This window comes from Gossypium hirsutum, chromosome D07 (assembly GCF_007990345.1).
Source record: "Gossypium hirsutum isolate 1008001.06 chromosome D07, Gossypium_hirsutum_v2.1, whole genome shotgun sequence".
NCBI lineage: Eukaryota > Viridiplantae > Streptophyta > Magnoliopsida > Malvales > Malvaceae > Gossypium > Gossypium hirsutum.
This window is the reverse complement of record NC_053443.1, coordinates 828,174-847,168: the sequence shown is the minus strand read 5'-3', so window position 1 is coordinate 847,168 and position 18,995 is coordinate 828,174. Positions and strand designations below refer to the sequence as shown.

Below are 18,995 nucleotides of genomic sequence, written 5' to 3'. Positions count from 1 at the left end.
TCTGTGTGTGATTATCTAGGGAGTCATGAATCAGAGGCCAAAATGTTTTTAGTTAAAAATAAGAAGCATAGAAAAATTTGGCTTCAAAAATTTTCTCAGGGTTGAAGATATTGATACTTTTATGTGGTGTAATATTATGCACTTGGACAATGTTGTTATTATGTGGTGTACTACTAATTATGTATTTGGATAATATTATTTCTAGTACTCATTATGGTTTCGAAGCAATTTATAATTATTCAATATTCTTACTAGTACTCATTGTGGATAATATTTTTTCAATTTATAACGATCAATATTGTAGCTTATTATTGAGTATTATTATAAATAAATCATTGCAATATATGTAAAAACAATTTAAAATATAAAAAATTATTAATATATATTAATATATGTAAAAAATAACTTTTCCGGAAAATATTTTCAGGAAATCTGTCAAACAGCGGAAAATATTTTACACAGATTCAATCAAACACCAGAAAATATTTTCCAGTAAGTCATTTTACAGAAAAGTAAAACATTTTCCAGAAATCATTTTACGGAAAACATTTTACTGCCAATCAAACAGACAGTGTTAGTTGTGAATTTATCTAATTTTATATTTAATTTGTTAAATACAATATGACGACTGTGATATTTTTTTATCTTTAAGAGTTAATTTAATGAAAGTTAATTGCTAATATTATTAGTTAATTATAAATTTTTATCAAATCAACTATAAAAACTTAAATTAAATTCTAAAAAATTATCACCATAAATTTCAAATACCAAAACGTACAACTTTTAACCATCACTACCACATACCAAATCTAAGTAATTTCTATTTCATCATTTTCCATTTGCAATTACATGAAAACTCTAAACAAATTAGACCAAATAATTAACTAAAAAATCATCATCTTTGAAAAAAATCAAAGAACAGGAGACGACGCCGTTTTACACTTTTTTTCCCTTTTTAACCCATACAATTTTTGCTTTTCTTCATGGCCTGTCCGACCCATATCGATCATGATCTTGAACATACCTTTTCCAAAACAATGATCTTTCCACAGCAAATAAACTTCTTCAATGGGAACTTGTTTAGTTTCAGGCAATAAAAAGTAAATGAAGGCAGTCATTATGAAAATTAAGCCAGCAAACAACAAGAAGATCCCATATTTTAAATGGCAAAGAGAAACCAAGAAGCATTGTGCTATTAATGCTGTGAAGAGGAGGTTCGTACACACCACCATGCTTTGACCTGCTGATCTTGTTTCTAATGGGAAAATCTCACTCGGTACTAGCCAACCTAATGGACCCCATGATCGGCCGTATGCTAATACGAATAAGAAAAGGACACAGACGAGAAACCAACCGACGCCGACCGGTAAGGGTTCACCTTCTCCGAATTTGAGAGCTAGTGTTATGGCCACTGCAATCTGGATATGTACAGGGACGAGCCCAAAAAATTGTTTTAAGGATAGCTAGAGATGAATCATAAATTATTGGGGACCAAAATATAATTTTGTCAGAATACTAATATGTAATTTCATAAAAATTTAAGGGATTAAATGATAAATCTATCATTTTGGGGGGCCAAGGCAACTAGAAGCCCCCTTCTGTCTTCGGCCCTGGATATATATATTTTTATCATCGGACATACATTAGGGTAAACTACACTCAATGTCACTAAACTATTAATAAGTTTATGTATTAGTTACTAAACTATTCGAAAATTTTCATTTAAGTTACCAGATTGTTAAAATCAGTGATGTATGGCTTTCTTCATTCGCACAATCTACACCAGTCGAAAAAACTCTTTTTCTCCTTTTCATCTGCGCAGTTCAGTTTTTTAATGAAACTGTTTTGAATATCACGAATTGACGAACCAAAATTCAAATAGCTTTCTTCTCCGATCTCCGATATTGACCGTCAAAGTGACTTGGATCTAAGGTATGTTTTTCTACTCGCCAATGGGTACTGGTATACTGTACCGATTGTCAAATTGTAGCTTGGAGCTCGCTAGTTGGACTTTTTTTTAAAAAACTTAATGGACCAATGACATAAATAATTTTTTTTGAATAGTTTAATGACTATTTTGTAACTTTTTGGAGTTTGAATGACCAAAACGTAGACTTACTAATAATTTAGTTTAATTTATCTTATACATTAAGAAGGATGATAGCAAATTACTGGCCAAATTTTGGTTTTAATCCAATGTACTATATTTGATTTGAAATTTAGTACTTATATATATTGGGATAAAGCAACCTTTTTATTCTTTGAACTTGGGATCCAAGTAGAGGTGCTCATGGGCCGGGCGGCCCGGCCCGACGGCCCGCCCGAAATATGGGAGGTTTGGGTAAAAATATAGGCCCGAAATATGGGCTTGGGCAAAAAAAGAGGCCCGTTTAGAAAACGGGCCGGGCCTCGGGCACCACTTTTTTGGCCCGGGGCTCATCCCGGCCTGGCCCGATATAATAAATATATTTATTTTTTAATTTTTTTTAAATTTTAAAATAATTTTTAAAATACTTTTTAAAATTTTTTTAATTTTAAAATATTTTTAAAATACTTTTTTTAATTTTTAAATAAATTTTTGGTATTTATTTAAAAAATGGGTCGGGCCGGGCCCGGGCTTATGATTTTTTCCTGGGCCGGCCTGGACAAAATTTTAGGCCCATATTTCGGGCCGGGCCCAGGCCTAGGACCTGGGATGAAATTTTTATGGGCCTGGCCCGAACCCGGCCCGGCCCGGCCCATGAGCACCTCTAGATCCAAGTTAAGGTCCCCGAGACTAATGTGGATGGAATCTAAGTTTATGAACTAAAATGGGAAAGTTGCTAAGTTCATGAATTATTTGAAAGTTTGTATTCAAGTAACTAGATTGCTAAGTTTTTTTTTTAAGTCCATCTAGCAAGTTTGAAGTGACAATTTGACGATTGATACATTGGATTAGTACCCATTGATGAGTAGAAGAACATACTTTAGATCCAGGTCAATTTGACGATCAATGTCAGAAATCGAAGAAGAAAGTTGTTTAGATTTTGGTATGTAGATTCTAACGTTCAAAGTTGTTTTATAACAAAAAAAACTAAATTGTAAAAAGGAAGGGGAATGGGAGCTTTCGATTGGTGTAGACGATGTGAACAAAGAAGGCCATATAACAAGGATTTTAACAGTTTAGTGGTTTAAATGAGAACTTTTGAATAATTTAGTGACTATTGTTGACACCATTTTTTGGATGAAAACGGGGTCGACTTGGATTTTGAAAAAAGAATGAAAACGGGAGTCGCCACCAATCCTTTTTTTGATGAGGTGTGATCGGGTCACCTCAAAAAGTGGTTGTTTTTAATAAATGATTTAATTTTATGAAAACAACGATTTTGGTCTACGAAATTCAGAAAAAAAGGTTCGAGAGTCGGTTACGCACGAGGAAGGATTAGCGCCCTCGACACGCCCAAAATTGGTACCTTAGTTGATTATTTAATGTCTTTATGTCGAAAATTAAAAACTCGAAAAGAATTTAAAAATAAGGTCCTTCTTTATATTGCGTTATTTTTTTTTTTTAAATTACTTGGATAAGTCAAAATGAAAAATGCCTTCTTATCTCGAATTAACAAGATGTCACATCCAGTAAGTTAGGACACGACACCTTGTATTTTTTGAGAGTAAGCTTTCCTTTTATTTTTTATTTAAACCTCATTTATTTTAATTTTAAAAGGATATTCGATTACTTAAAATCAACGAGAAAAATCGAATCTCAGTAAGTTAGGGCACGATTTTCTCGAATTTTCTAAATACGGAATATTGCCTTTACTTTCGAAAAATCCTCATATCGAGAAAACCACGTGTCATATCCAATGCGTTAGGACACAACATATTGAAATCCCGATAATGAGTTTTTGTTTATGTTTTTTTATTAAAGAGCATTCTCGAGCATTTAGATTCAACAGAAAATTAGAACCCAGCATGTTAGGGCCCAATTCTCTCGAAGATCCCAAGTATCGAGTATTGCTTTTGTTTCCAAAATTTTCCTTTTTTACGAATTCGGGTAAAAATTGATGTGACGGAATATCAATTACGATAATGCGAGTAAAAATAATACGAGCGAAGATAACAAAAATAAATATATAAAAATCAATTATATACAATAACAAGTAAATAAACAAAATAAAAAAAACTAAAACATTTAAAAAAAATGGACACATAAATAAATAGATAAACATAAAGTAAAACAATAATAATAATAAAGAAATGAATAAAATTATAAAAGTTTTAAAAATGCATGTATGAATTTTAAAAGATTTAAAATACAAAAAAACTATGTAGGTATATATATAATGAAAATATGTATGTCTATACATATATATATATGTGTATGTACAAGAATTATAAAATATGAAAACATAATTATATATATATAAATAACATGCGCATGTATGTATATATATTACATAAAGACAAAAAAATATAAATCTATATATTATAAAAATAAAATAACGTAAGTATGTACATACATTTATAAGTATATGAATTAAAATATGTAAATATATAAGTATATATATGCCTGTAGAAAATATGAAATATAAAAATATATACTTAAAATAAATAAAGAATATGTACATGTATATATATAAATTATAATAAAATATTAGAATAAAAATGAAATAAAAATATTAAATATGAAAATATATATATATATGTATACACGTACATAATAAAAATATATACTAATACATAATAATAATAATAGTAATACTAATAATACTAATAATATAAAAATAACAAGGATATTTAATAGAGATATAAAAATAAACGAAAAAAAGGACTAAAATTGAATTAAAAACAAAGTTGTGGGGCAAATGTGAAAGGAAATAAAGAGAAATGGGCTTATTTGAGCGCGCACAAAACATAGGGGGACCGAAACAACAATTATTCCATTCCATTAAAACACAGCACATTAGCGGGGACTAAATCGAAAAGCGCGAGAAATTATGGGGCCAAATTGGAAACAAGAAAAATGACTTAATTGCAAAACCTTGAAAAAGCGGAAGGACTGCGCGCATAAATATCCCATTCAAACGAAAACACGCGGATCCTCTAGCGGGTCGGGTCGGATGGGTCGGGCAATGGTCAAAACGACGTCGTTTTGAGGCTTAAGTGTAGCCCCCAAAACGACGTCGTTTTGGAGGGCTATATAAAGGCCTAAAATAGCCAAAAAAAATCATTTGGGAGAGGGAAAGAAAAAAAAGAAGAGAGAGAGGGAAGAGAGAAGGGAGAGAGAAGGGAGGGGAAAGGGAAATCCGGCCAGGGGGGCCGGTCACCGGACGGCCACCGGAGGCTCGCCGGCGCCGGCGCCGGCCACCACACGCGGTGGCCGGAAAAGGTAAAAAAATATTTTTTTTCTTTTTTCTTTTTTTTTTGCTTAATAATGCATATATTTTTATGTTTTATATTTTTTAGTATTTTTATGTAGAAAATAAACTCAAAACAGTAAAGAAAAAAAAAGAAAGAGTCACCTTAGGTTTTAGATTTGATTCTCTGATTTGGTGTTAGAGCCCCGGATAGTATATATATTTTCGAATGGTTCTTGTATTGAATCTGTTAATATTGAAAGAAAATTTTTTGTTTTCATAGCAAAAAATAAAAAATCCCCCCTTCCATTGAAATCTCCAAAAAAACGTCCCCTCATGTATATAATGACCATAGGGCTTTTATATACCCCAAAATCCAAAGAAAAATACAAAGAATTTCATTTTTGGTGTTTTTCTTTGCTGTCCTTTTTTGTCTTCTTTTGCAGGCATAGAGTGGTGGAGGCAAGTGGGTGTGCTGGTGGCAGACAACTGGTAGTGGCGGGCCAAGGTGGGGCGGCGGCTAGGGTTCTTCTCCTCTTTTTTTTTTTGCTGAAAATTGTTTAGGTTTGGGCTGGGCTTAGGGTTTTAGTCTGTTGGGCTAAATTTGGGTCTTTACAGCTGCCCCTCTTTGCTCGTTTTTGTGTAACAAGAACAGAGCAAAGACTAAAAAAGACCAAATTTGCCTGGTCTCACCGAGGCTTGACTTCTTTGGGTGCTTCTCTTCTTCAAGTAGCCTTATTCCAGCCTGCTACATCTTGTTGCTTCGATCCACTCTACTTCAAGTTCAGATACGCCTTGTAGCTTCAATATACTTTGCTACGACTCCATGGGGATGAGATTTGTGTTTTTAGTCTGCTCCACTACTACTTAGGGAGATAAGACTTGATGTGATCTGCTCCACTAACTACTTAGGGAGATAAGACTTGATGCGATCTGCTCCACTATTGCTTAGGGAGATAAGACTGTAATCTTCGATATATTCCACTGTCAAATACAGGGAGATAGAGTTATCGGCTTCAATCTACTCCACTGTCGTCACAGGGAGGTAAAATCTGCCATCATCGATCTGCTTCGCTGCCAAATACAGGAAGGCAAGATCTGCAATCTTCAATCTGTTCCACTGCCAAATACAGGGAGATAGAGTTATCGGCTTCAATCTGATGTGATCTACTCTACTGTAACTTCAGAGAGATAAGATCATTTATTTTAATCAGCTCCACTGTAACTTCAGAGAGATAGGATTACTAGCTTCAATCTACTCCGCTGTAATCTCAGAGAGATAAGATCTCTGGCTTCAATCTGCTCCACTGTAACCTCAGGGAGATAAGATCTCTGACTTCAATCTGATGTGATCTACTCTACTGTAACTTCAGAGAGATAAGATCCTTTATTTTAATCCGCTCCACTGTAACTTCAGAGAGATAGGATTACTAGCTTCAATCTACTCCGCTGTAATCTCAGAGAGATAAGATCTCTGGCTTCAATCTGCTCCACTGTAACCTCAGGGAGATAAGATCTCTGACTTCAATCTGATGTGATCTACTCTACTGTAACTTCAGAGAGATAAGATCCTTTATTTTAATCCGCTCCACTGTAACTTCAGAGAGATAGGATTACTAGCTTCAATCTACTCCGCTGTAATCTCAGAGAGATAAGATCTCTGGCTTCAATCTGCTCCACTGTAACCTCAGGGAGATAAGATCTGAAATTCTTCGGTCTACTCCCCTGTAACCTCAGGGTGATAAGACCTGATGCGATCTACTCTGCTGTAACTTCAGAGAGATAAGATCCTTTATTTTAATCCGCTCCACTGTAATCTCAGGGAGATAGGATCTGAAATTCTTTGGTCTGTTCCACTGTAACCTCAGGGTGATAAGACCTGATACGATCTACTCTGCTGTAACTTCAGAGAGATAAGATCCTTTATTTTAATCCGCTCCACTATAATCTCAGGGAGATAGGATTACTATCTTTGATCTGCTCCGCTGTAATCTCAGGGAGATAGAATTATCGGCTTCAATGTACTCCACTGTGGTCAGGGAGGTAAAATCTGCCATCTTTGATCTGCTTCGCTGCCAAATACAGGAAGGCAAGATCTACAATCTTCAATCTATTCCACTGCCAGATACAGGGAGATAGAGTTATCGGCTTCAATGTACTCCAATGTGGTCACATGGAAGTAAAATCTGCCATCTTTGATCTGCTTCGCTGCCAAATACAGAAAAGCAAGATCTGATATCTTCAACCAGCTCTGCTACAAACGAGAGAGGCAAGGTTTGTCTTCGATCTGCTTCGCTGTCAGTGCAGGAAGGCAAGATCTGCTATCTTCAACCAGCTCTACTACAAACGAGAGTGGCAAGGTTTGTCTTCGATCTGCTTCACTGTCAATGCAGGAAGGCAAGATCTGCTATCTTCAACCAGCTCTACTACAAACGAGAGTGGCAAGGTTTTTCTTCGATCTGCTTCGCTGTCAATGCAGGAAGGCAAGATCTGATAGCTTCAACTAGCTCTGCTACGACCGAGAGAGGCAAGGTTTGTCTTCGATCTGCTTCGTTGTCAATGCAGGAAGGCAAGATCTGATAGCTTCAACTAGCTCTGCTACGACCGAGAGAGGCAAGGTTTATCTTCAATTTTTACTGATCTGTCCTCTAGGGAACATGACCTGTATAATGAACCTAATTATGCCTAATGATTAGGATGGCATGATCAAAATGAATCAAATGCTCCTAACTAGACAGGTGTGAATGGTATTTGAATGAATGCAGAATGTCATGAAAATGATTCCTTAATGCTTAGGTTATCATTCCTCATTGTTCATCAAGGTTCTATCACTGATGCCTTCTTGTTCAGCCAGTTTGACAGAAAACCCAAAGAAATAGACGCTATTTAGACTATCATTTCTCAAATGTTTCCAACCCTTAGGTTTGGTTAGTTCTAAACAATAGTCCTGTTTCAGGTCCTCGTATTATTTAGAAACTTTCAGAGTAATATGCAGAACTCCTTCTGCGTGTGTATTGTCAGTCCATTAATCGTTATTTCAATGAAAAATGCTTGAAAAAGATTATCAAAATGGACAAAATGAAATTTTGTTGAGAGCAAAGCTATAAACAAACAAATCAATCAAGATAGCAAATTTTGCTGAGATACGAGATGTATAAGATGAAAAAGATTATCACAATGGATAAGATGAAAATTTGCCGAGAGCAAAGCTCTAAATGAACAAATTAATCAAGATAGCAAATGTTGCTAGAATACAAAACGAGAATAAATTAATCAAGATGATGTATTTTGTCAAAAATACAGAAAATGAATAAAATGGGAATAGGTGCCCCAGATATCGTAGCATGAGCTTCTCTGCCCCAAACTTCTTAAGGACCCTTTTGAACTTGATATGTGTTTAGAAGTCCTAGAAGGCTTTGTTGATGCCCCAAGATGTAGCATCTCTCCTTCTTATTAATTTAGAAAGGGTAAGACTACCGCATGCCCCACCTTTGAACAAAATTTGAACTGCCCATTCATGGGTTTTCAATTCAAAATCCTTTGGTCTCAAGGCGCCCTTTGCGGGTTTTCACCTTGGCCTCTCCTTTTTCTTTTTCTTTTTTTTTTCATTTTTTCATTTTTATTTTCGTTTTTTCAAGTGAAGTATTTATTTCTTGAATCAGAATTCTCGAAATTAGGCAGGTTCTTGCCATCCATCCTGTCAATATCAACGCTTTTTCAGATAAGGCCTTCCACATAAGGTCCTTTCCAGTTCGGCATCTATTTTCTTCTGAAGTCCTTTTGTATGGCAAGAATATTCTTTGATATCAGGTCTCCTTCTTGGAATTCTCTGGGGCGAACTTTTTTGGTGAGCTCGCGTATTTTATTTTTGGTACTTTTGACCAAGACGGATAACCTTGAATCTTTCCTCTTCAATCAAATTTAACTGATTATATCGGGCTTGGATTTGCTTCATCCAGATTCAGCTCTAACAAGACTTGAAGGGTAGAAATATCAACTTTGATGGGTAAAACTACCTCTATTCCATATACTAGTGAAAACTGAGTTGCTCCAATAGAGGTTTTTCTTTTATTTGTTTATTTGTTTTTTTGCTTTTTATTTTTTTTATTTTTATTTTTTTGCCTCCACTGAACTGTTCATTTTGGGCGGCATGGTGTTAATAGACTGCAAACTTCTGATGTCGTGCCGTTGTTCAAATTCAATGCATTGTCTGATATGAGCATTTTTGGCATTCCATATTGACATATGATTCTTCAAGAAATTTTCTGATTGTCAGCTTTGTGATATTGGCATATGAAACAACCTCTACCCACTTTACGAAATAATCGACGACTACAAAGATGAATTGATGACCGCCAGAAGCTTTTGGCGAGGTCGGCCCAATGACATCCATGCCCCTCATAGAAAAAGTTAATGGAAAAGTCATAACATGAAGAGATAAATGAAACACATAAGTCTTGTCTCTGTAAACTTGGCCCTTGTGGTATTTCTTGGTTTAACTGATGCAATCCCCTTCCATTGTGGACCAGCAGTACCCAAATCTCATGATTTGCTTGGCCATTGCAAAACCATTAGCACGTGTTCCTCGTCCAAGATCTTCTTAACCTCAAGAGCATCCACTTGTCTAAAAACATCTTTGAATTCTTAGAGTAACTCAATGACGTCTCGCTTTGTCTCTGCAGTGATACAGGCTCTAATCTTCACCTTTTTCTCTTCTCCTAAGCTCACAATTCCCCACTGAATTTTTTTTTTGTAAGGTTGGATCTATTTTTTGACTTGCCTTACCATCCTTAACAAATCAGGAGATAAACTACAGTCTTGATCATCTTCGAAGTCTTGAGGATCCTCTAGACACATATCTTGCTTGAAAGAAAGTTCTGAGTCAATAGCAGTATCGCTCATATCATTGATATCTGGGGACCTATTCTAGGGACGAAGGAAGTCTCAAAGAGCTAACGAATCAAAGGGTAATTACCTGGTGATATGAGTATGAATGAATTGGAAGGAACAAAAGAATATTTGCCAAAACAAGACACAAAGATGCATTTCGTTGAAATAAAGAATAGTGGACATGTGCCTTTTCACAAAAGGATTTTCTATTGCTCCCAGGCTTAGAACAATAAGAGCGTTCCAAATATTACTCTGAAATGGTCCTAGAAATTACAAGAATCTCCTCCACGGTCCAGTTGTTTAAAACGCCTCTAGGGATGTAGAAACAAATTCAAGATAGGTTTTTTCATTTTTAGTTCTTTTTCAAAGGCATACACATCTTCACCTTTCGAACCATCGATATATTCAAAGAATTCCAATCCATCTAGTCTTGTACTAGAGTTCTAAACTCGACGTACTTTTGGATTTTAGGAAATTTATTGTATGCAATGAAATGTAATGTTGATGCATGAAGAGATACGTGCAATGAAATGTAATGCAGATGTATGAATGCAAAAAGAAACGCTGATTCTTGATTCAATTCTATTAGAACAACTTTACTAGAAAACAAATCTCTTTACATAAAATGGATATATACAGTTTTGCCCTCGTAGGCGGAGTCCTTCGATCCTCTTCTTCAATCGAACGTTAAGGTAAGTCTCACGAATTCTTCAAAAGGGACGTCGCTTCTATCTCCGTTTTACTTGATTCGGGCCGTGACTCGTTGCTCACTCAATCTCGTGATCCTCGTTGGCTTCTCTTTTAAGAAAGTTCAGCAGCTCTCAAATAATATTTGTCATCTTTAATTCTCAGGCAACGGAGCAATGGTTGTGTAGTCCTTCATTAAATTACCATCCTTCTCTTATCATGTTTTCTTGGACCATATTCGGACAACCGTATTATTATCCACTTTATCAAGAAACTCATTTCCTTATGACAAGCTCTCTATTTAACAACCGAACGTGAATCAACACCTCTTTTTATGATGAAAATGCAATGCAATCATAACAAAAAGAAAACATGTTAGTACAAAGCAAAAGCAAGCAAGAATAAATAGAACACCTATTTGGGTGAATACTAGGGGTTCGAGGTGGTTCTACCTAGGGTGGGCTCCTAAGGTTCACTACATGAGGTTTAGTTCTAAAGTAAGGGTACCTGAACCAGCAGATTCCTCGATCCTCACCCATTATAGGCTCATACGGACTGAGTTCAGTTCAGGGGAATACATTTCCCTATGGCCATGCGGAGATGAAAATCTCACGAAGACATAGGTACGGATGTATCCCGGAAGCGATTCACTATCCCATGCGGAGGTGAAAACCTCACGAAGGCGTAGTTTCTCACTCCCACTTAGAAGGTGTGACCAACGGTCATGCAATGGAATGTGCAGAAATATACACCTAAACTCTAAACAAAGCAGTAATTATAAACAAATAATAAAAGCCAAAATAAAGGCAAATGAAATGTAATAAAAGGACCGTATCTTTAAATCAAGTTTTCAATTTTTGACACAAAGACAAAAAACAATCAACTCGTGGCTTGACTCTCTTATTTAAATTCCCCAGTGGAGTCGCCAAGCTGTTGACACCATTTTTTGGATGAAAACGGGGTCGACTTGGATTTTGAAAAAAGAATGAAAACGGGAGTCGCCACCAATCCTTTTTTTGATGAGGTGTGATCGGGTCACCTCAAAAAGTGGTTGTTTTTAATAAATGATTTAATTTTATGAAAACAACGATTTTGGTCTACGAAATTCAGAAAAAAAGGTTCGAGAGTCGGTTACGCACGAGGAAGGATTAGCGCCCTCGACACGCCCAAAATTGGTACCTTAGTTGATTATTTAATGTCTTTATGTCGAAAATTAAAAACTCGAAAAGAATTTAAAAATAAGGTCTTTCTTTATATTGCGTTATTTTTTTTTTTTTAAATTACTTGGATAAGTCAAAATGAAAACTGCCTTCTTATCTCGAATTAACAAGATGTCACATCCAGTAAGTTAGGACACGACACCTTGTATTTTTTGAGAGTAAGCTTTCCTTTTATTTTTTATTTAAACCTCATTTATTTTAATTTTAAAAGGATATTCGATTACTTAAAATCAACGAGAAAAATCGAATCTCAGTAAGTTAGGGCACGATTTTCTCGAATTTTCTAAATACGGAATATTGCCTTTACTTTCGAAAAATCCTCATATCGAGAAAACCACGTGTCATATCCAATGCGTTAGGACACAACATATTGAAATCCCGATAATGAGTTTTTATTTATGTTTTTTTATTAAAGAGCATTCTCGAGCATTTAGATTCAACAGAAAATTAGAACCCAGCACGTTAGGGCCCAATTCTCTCGAAGATCCCAAGTATCGAGTATTGCTTTTGTTTCCAAAATTTTCCTTTTTTACGAATTCGGGTAAAAATTGATGTGACGGAATATCAATTACGATAATGCGAGTAAAATAATACGAGCGAAGATAACAAAAATAAATATATAAAAAATTAATTATATACAATAACAAGTAAATAAACAAAATAAAAAAACTAAAACATTTTTAAAAAAAAATAATAATGGACACATAAATAAATAGATAAACATAAAGTAAAACAATAATAATAATAAAGAAATGAATAAAATTATAAAAGTTTTAAAAATGCATGTATGAATTTTAAAAGATTTAAAATACAAAAAAACTATGTAGGTATATATATAATGAAAATATGTATGTCTATACATATATATATGTGTATGTACAAGAATTATAAAATATGAAAACATAATTATATATATATAAATAACATGCGCATGTATGTATATATATTACATAAAGACAAAAAAATATAAATCTATATATTATAAAAATAAAATAACGTAAGTATGTACATACATTTATAAGTATATGAATTAAAATATGTAAATATATAAGTATATATATGTCTGTAGAAAATATGAAATATAAAAATATATACTTAAAATAAATAAAGAATATGTACATGTATATATATAAATTATAATAAAATATTAGAATAAAAATGAAATAAAAATATTAAATATGAAAATATATATATATATATGTATACACGTACATAATAAAAATATATACTAATACATAATAATAATAGTAATACTAATAATACTAATAATATAAAAATAACAAGGATATTTAATAGAGATATAAAAATAAACGAAAAAAAGGACTAAAATTGAATTAAAAACAAAGTTGTGGGGCAAATGTGAAAGGAAATAAAGAGAAATGGGCTTATTTGAGCGCGCACAAAACATAGGGGGACCGAAACAACAATTATTCCATTCCATTAAAACACAGCACATTAGCGGGGACTAAATCGAAAAGCGCGAGAAATTATGGGGCCAAATTGGAAACAAGAAAAATGACTTAATTGCAAAACCTTGAAAAAGCGGAAGGACTGCGCGCATAAATATCCCATTCAAACGAAAACACGCGGATCCTCTAGCGGGTCGGGTCGGATGGGTCGGGCAATGGTCAAAACGACGTCGTTTTGAGGCTTAAGTGTAGCCCCCAAAACGACGTCGTTTTGGAGGGCTATATAAAGGCCTAAAATAGCCAAAAAAATTCATTTGGGAGAGGGAAAGAAAAAAAGAAGAGAGAGAGGGAAGAGAGAAGGGAGAGAGAAGGGAGGGGGAAAGGGAAATCCGGCCAGGGGGGCCGGTCACCGGACGGCCACCGAAGGCTCGCCGGCGCCGGCGCCGGCCACCACACGCGGTGGCCGGAAAAGGTAAAAAAATATTTTTTTTTCTTTTTTCTTTTTTTTGCTTAATAATGCATATATTTTTATGTTTTATATTTTTTAGTATTTTTATGTAGAAAATAAACTCAAAACAGTAAAGAAAAAAAAAAGAAAGAGTCACCTTAGGTTTTAGATTTGATTCTCCGATTTGGTGTTAGAGCCCCGGATAATATATATATTTTTGAATGGTTCTTGTATTGAATCTGTTAATATTGAAAGAAAATCTTTTGTTTTCATAGCAAAAAAATAAAAAATCCCCCCTTCCATTGAAATCTCCAAAAAAACGTCCCCTCATGTATATAATGACCATAGGGCTTTTATATACCCCAAAATCCAAAGAAAAATACAAAGAATTTCATTTTTGGTGTTTTTCTTTGCTGTCCTTTTTTGTCTTCTTTTGCAGGCATAGAGTGGTGGAGGCAAGTGGGTGTGCTGGTGGCAGACAACTGGTAGTGGCGGGCCAAGGTGGGGCGGCGGCTAGGGTTCTTCTCCTCTCTTTTTTTTTGCTGAAAATTGTTTAGGTTTGGGCTGGGCTTAGGGTTTTAGTCTGTTGGGCTAAATTTGGGTCTTTACAACTATTTTGTAAAATTTTGAAGTTAAGCGGCTAAAGTGTAAACTTACTAAGTGACATTGGGTTAGTTTACCCAAAAAAAAATAAAAAAGGAACTTACCATGCAAATGAACATCTCAGTTCCAGCTTCAAGAATAAAAGCTCTACGACCAAATTTATCAACTAAACCCATTGAAATCGAAGCAGCAATAACCAAAGCACCACTAGTTATCAACGACGAAAACAATGCCGCCGACGAACCAAACCCCAACGTCTGAAAAAACACCGGTGCATAAAACAAAATTGAGTTCATCCCCGTAAGTTGTTGAAAAGCAGGTATAGCCAAAGCTCCAATCACTAACTGTGGACGATTCTTCTTTAACAAAAGGTTCCTAAATGGATGTTTTATAGCCCTAGCTGCATCACTAGCTTCAACTAAATCGGCAAATTCGGCATCGATATTGGGTGTTCCTCTCACTTTGATCAACACTTTTTTAGCTTCTTCAAGCTTGCCTTGTTCGACTAAGCTGTTGGGTGTCTCTGGGAGGATTAAGCCACCTAAGAACATGAGTGTTGCTGGGAATGTGGAACCTAATGATAATCTCCATCCCCATCGATGGAGTTGTTCTGTAGCGTAGTTAATGGCATTGGCTATTAGGATGCCTAGACAGGTTGTTAATTGGAAGAGTTGGTTTATTGCTCCTCGGTGTTTTGCTGGTGAGATTTCTGATAGGTATAATGGTACTGCCTGTTTTCATTAACATAAACAAAATAGTAGGATTTGTTTAGCAATTGTAAAAAAAATAAAAAGTTCAGAGATAGTTTAGTATTGTTGTTACAGTCGAAAAAATAAAAGCAAGCATTTTTTAAAGTGTTTTGAGTGGCAATTTTTTTTGGTATGATAAGGCATCTTTCATATCCAGTTTACAGTACATAAAAGATAAATTATTTCTAGGTTTATGTACCGACTAAGCTAAAAAAAATTTATGAGGGAGAAGAGGGTAAAGTATATTTCTACCATTTAATTAACTGTTAACTTCATAAATTTAAAGGACTAAAAGAGAAATTTTATCGAACCCCTGTCTCAATTGGTGCTCTCCTTGGGTTTGTGGCTACTCTTCCCAGCATTGTTGTCTCTCAGGTTTAAACTTGAGTTCTTCCTCGAGAGTAAATGCTTGAAAGAGTTGTTTTTGGGTGAATGTACCTAAAAGGTCCCTCAATTATAAGGATTTAATCAAATTAGTTCTTCTATAATTAAATGGATCAATTTAGTTCTTGTACAATTAAAAAGAATCAAATAAGGTCAAATTAGAATAAATTTAACATTTACTGGTTAACAAATTTAAATTTTTTTAAAAAATTACAGTTCTATAAATGTAATCTTTTGTTTGAAATTGAACTAAAATTGAAAAATATATATTTTCAAGACATTTTTTAGATAGTAAATGTTAACTCTATTCCATTTTGGACTTATTTGATTCTTTTTAATAATATAGAAACTAATTTAATCCAGTCCTTATAATACAAGGACCTCCTAAATACTTTTTACTTTTTTTTCTATCAAAGAGTGCTTTTAGACTACTAAAAGCAAAGCTTGAAAAAAAGTATTATAAGGGATTGAAATGTAAAAAGAAATCACATGTTTAAATAATAAAAGTTTAGATAAGTGAGGAAAATAATATCATTTTATCAATGTTTTTGGAATCAGACCGATAGTCGAACTGGTCAGGTCAGGTCGATTCATCCAGTTTCAATTAAATAAATTATTTTACACAGCAAAAAACTAAGCTACAGAGGTAAAAGTACCATGGAGGTCCTTATACTAGAAGTCAGATTGCATTTTGCCCTCTCTACTCAAAAATGGCAAATTAGTACATGTATATTAGATCAAAGAGTAAATTGATCCTTCTATTAAAAATCCTATCCATTTCTACTATTAAAAATTGGTCCTTGCACATCAACGTGAAGTGTAACTATCTGGTTATTTTATCGCCCATGTCAGTTTTTAATAGTAAAAATGGATGAAATTTTTAACAGAAATGACTAATTTGCTCTTTGATCTAATATACAAGAACTAATTTACCCATTTTTTTTAGTAAAGAGGCAAAATGCAATCTAATTTTTAGTACAAGAGCTTCCATAGTACTTTTACCAACTATAGACTATGGTTATGGATCTTATTTTCATGTTAAAAGGGAGCTATGGTTTCTCACTTGATTGCCGAAACCAATGCCTGCACCAAGGAGTATGCGACCTATGATTAGCATTAGGATGTTCACTGAAGCTGCATTAATGACACCACCAAAGAAGAAGCTGATACCACCTACAAGTATGCTGCCTTTACGACCACAGATCCTTGTCACATAGGAAGCCCCGAATGTTGAAATGAGACCAGCAAAGTACAGTGATGATGTGAACAATGTGAGCAACTGGTTGTCATATTTACAATAATCTGTCTCTGTTAGGCTGTCTTGTTTCCTCCTGTATATCTTTGGGAAAAATTCCTTCAAGAAATCATCCATGGATGTCACCCCACCTACATGCAACCAAATCCATATGGCAAACAAGTCTCATGAAAAATGATGGTATAACTCACAGAGTGAGAACATCTTGTAATGCTTAAATGATTTATGGGGGAATTCACAAGGTGAGAGCATCTCGTAATGCTTGAACCTAATGGCCAAAATGGGTAATAGATAATTTTAGGATAAATATATATTTTGGTACTTGAACTTAGTTTCGGTAAAAATACAATGGAGCCCCTACACTAGAAGTTAGATTGTATTTTGTCCTTTTTACTCAAAAACATGGGTTAATTAGTCCCTTTATAATAGATCAAAGAGCAAACTATAATCCTTTCTATTAAAAATTTCATCCATTTTTACTATTAAAAACTGACATGGTTAACGAAATAATCAGACAGCTACACGTGTACCTCATACTAACGTACATGGATCAATTTTTAACAATAGAAATGAATGGATTTTTTACAAAATGATAAGTTTGCTCTTTGATCTAATGTTCAAGGACTAACTGGCCCATTTTTTGAATAGAGAAGAAAAAATACAATTTGACTCCTAATATAAGGGCCTCTATGGTACTTTTACCTTCAAATTGTTACCTAAGGATTTTTTTTATTCAAACTTGGCTTTTTGCTCTAAGTTAGTACTTAGCTATTTCAACCAATTTGATCTATGGAGCTAAATTTAAGCACCAATTTGAACAAAAAAAAGACAAGTTTAGGTTTCAAATTAAATATTGAGACCAAATTTAAGTACTTAATTGAATAAAAAAAAACCTTTTTAAGTAACAATTTAAACATGAAACCAAGATCAATCACGTAATTTTATGATGGAATGGTCCTACATAGCTAACAAGAGCAAAAACACTAATTCAAAACTCACCTGAAACACCAAGATCATAACCAAAAAGGGAACCACCCATGGCAGCAACTAGGCAAGCAAATATAAAATAACTAGTAATGTTGTATTCGTAGAGATGGGCTCTCTTTAAGTTCCCATCATCAGTAAAACCCCCACCAGCCATTTTTTTTTCTCTCAATACCCCCGCTTTCTTTTTTGCGCGCGCGCGCACACACAAAAAAAAACTAGCCCAAAAAAAGTGTTGTATAAACAATGGGGGGTTCAACGAAATTAACCCAAGGCTTTGTATGAAGAAACTACTAATGTTTGATTATCATTTAGTTGATGAAAAATATGCACCCATGATGGGAAAGAAATAAAGACTATATGATCATAGAAAACTACTAAACAAATTAAGGTTTTAAAATTTTATCAGAAAGTCTCATAAAAGAAATTATTGAAAAGTGGATTAAAAGTTGTATTTATCATAATGGATGTGATGCGTTTATACCTACTTACAAAATTTAAAGCAATTTTTTAGGTGTTATGTGATAACCCCATCCTTAATTTTTGCTTAAGCCAATGCTATTTTATTGGATCATAAATTATATTTTTTTAGAAACTAGGATTCAACCCTATAAATTAGAATCTTGACCAAATAAGCAATTAGATTGATAATTTTTTTAATCAAAAAAGAGTTAATTCAATAAGATGTCCTCAAACTATATCTTAAATTTTAAATGGGTCATGGGTTCTCGAACTTCAAATTGTTTTAATCGAGTTCTTGAAATATCAGTGTTGTATTAATCAGGTCCTTCTATCAGTTTGGCTTTGGGAGGGCTGTTAGATGACAATTTAAATTTGACAATGGATAAAATTTTGTGTTTATTACATGAATAGTTTGGATCTGAATGTTAAAAAAATTAAATGTCATAAATTTTATTAATATTATCTATTTTTTAACATGTTAGATCTAAACTATCCATACAGTAGATATACACATATTTATAATTTTATCTCTATATTTTTAAATATACTCACTGTCAAATCTAAATTA

At 34.0% G+C, this 18,995-nt stretch overlaps 1 protein-coding gene across 1 annotated transcript; it reads right to left on the bottom strand.

The window, feature by feature from the left end:
* Positions 1–911: 911 nt before the first annotated feature.
* Positions 912–18,423, bottom strand: LOC107932958 (sugar transport protein 14). Its single transcript, XM_041097713.1, has 4 exons — positions 17,981–18,423; positions 16,790–17,112; positions 14,698–15,324; positions 912–1,418 (listed from the first exon to the last, which is right to left on the bottom strand). The coding sequence occupies exons 1-4, from the start codon at positions 18,120–18,122 to the stop codon at positions 912–914; spliced, it is 1,599 nt and encodes a 532-aa protein (XP_040953647.1). The 5' UTR covers positions 18,123–18,423.
* Between the last annotated feature and the right edge of the window lie 572 nt (positions 18,424–18,995).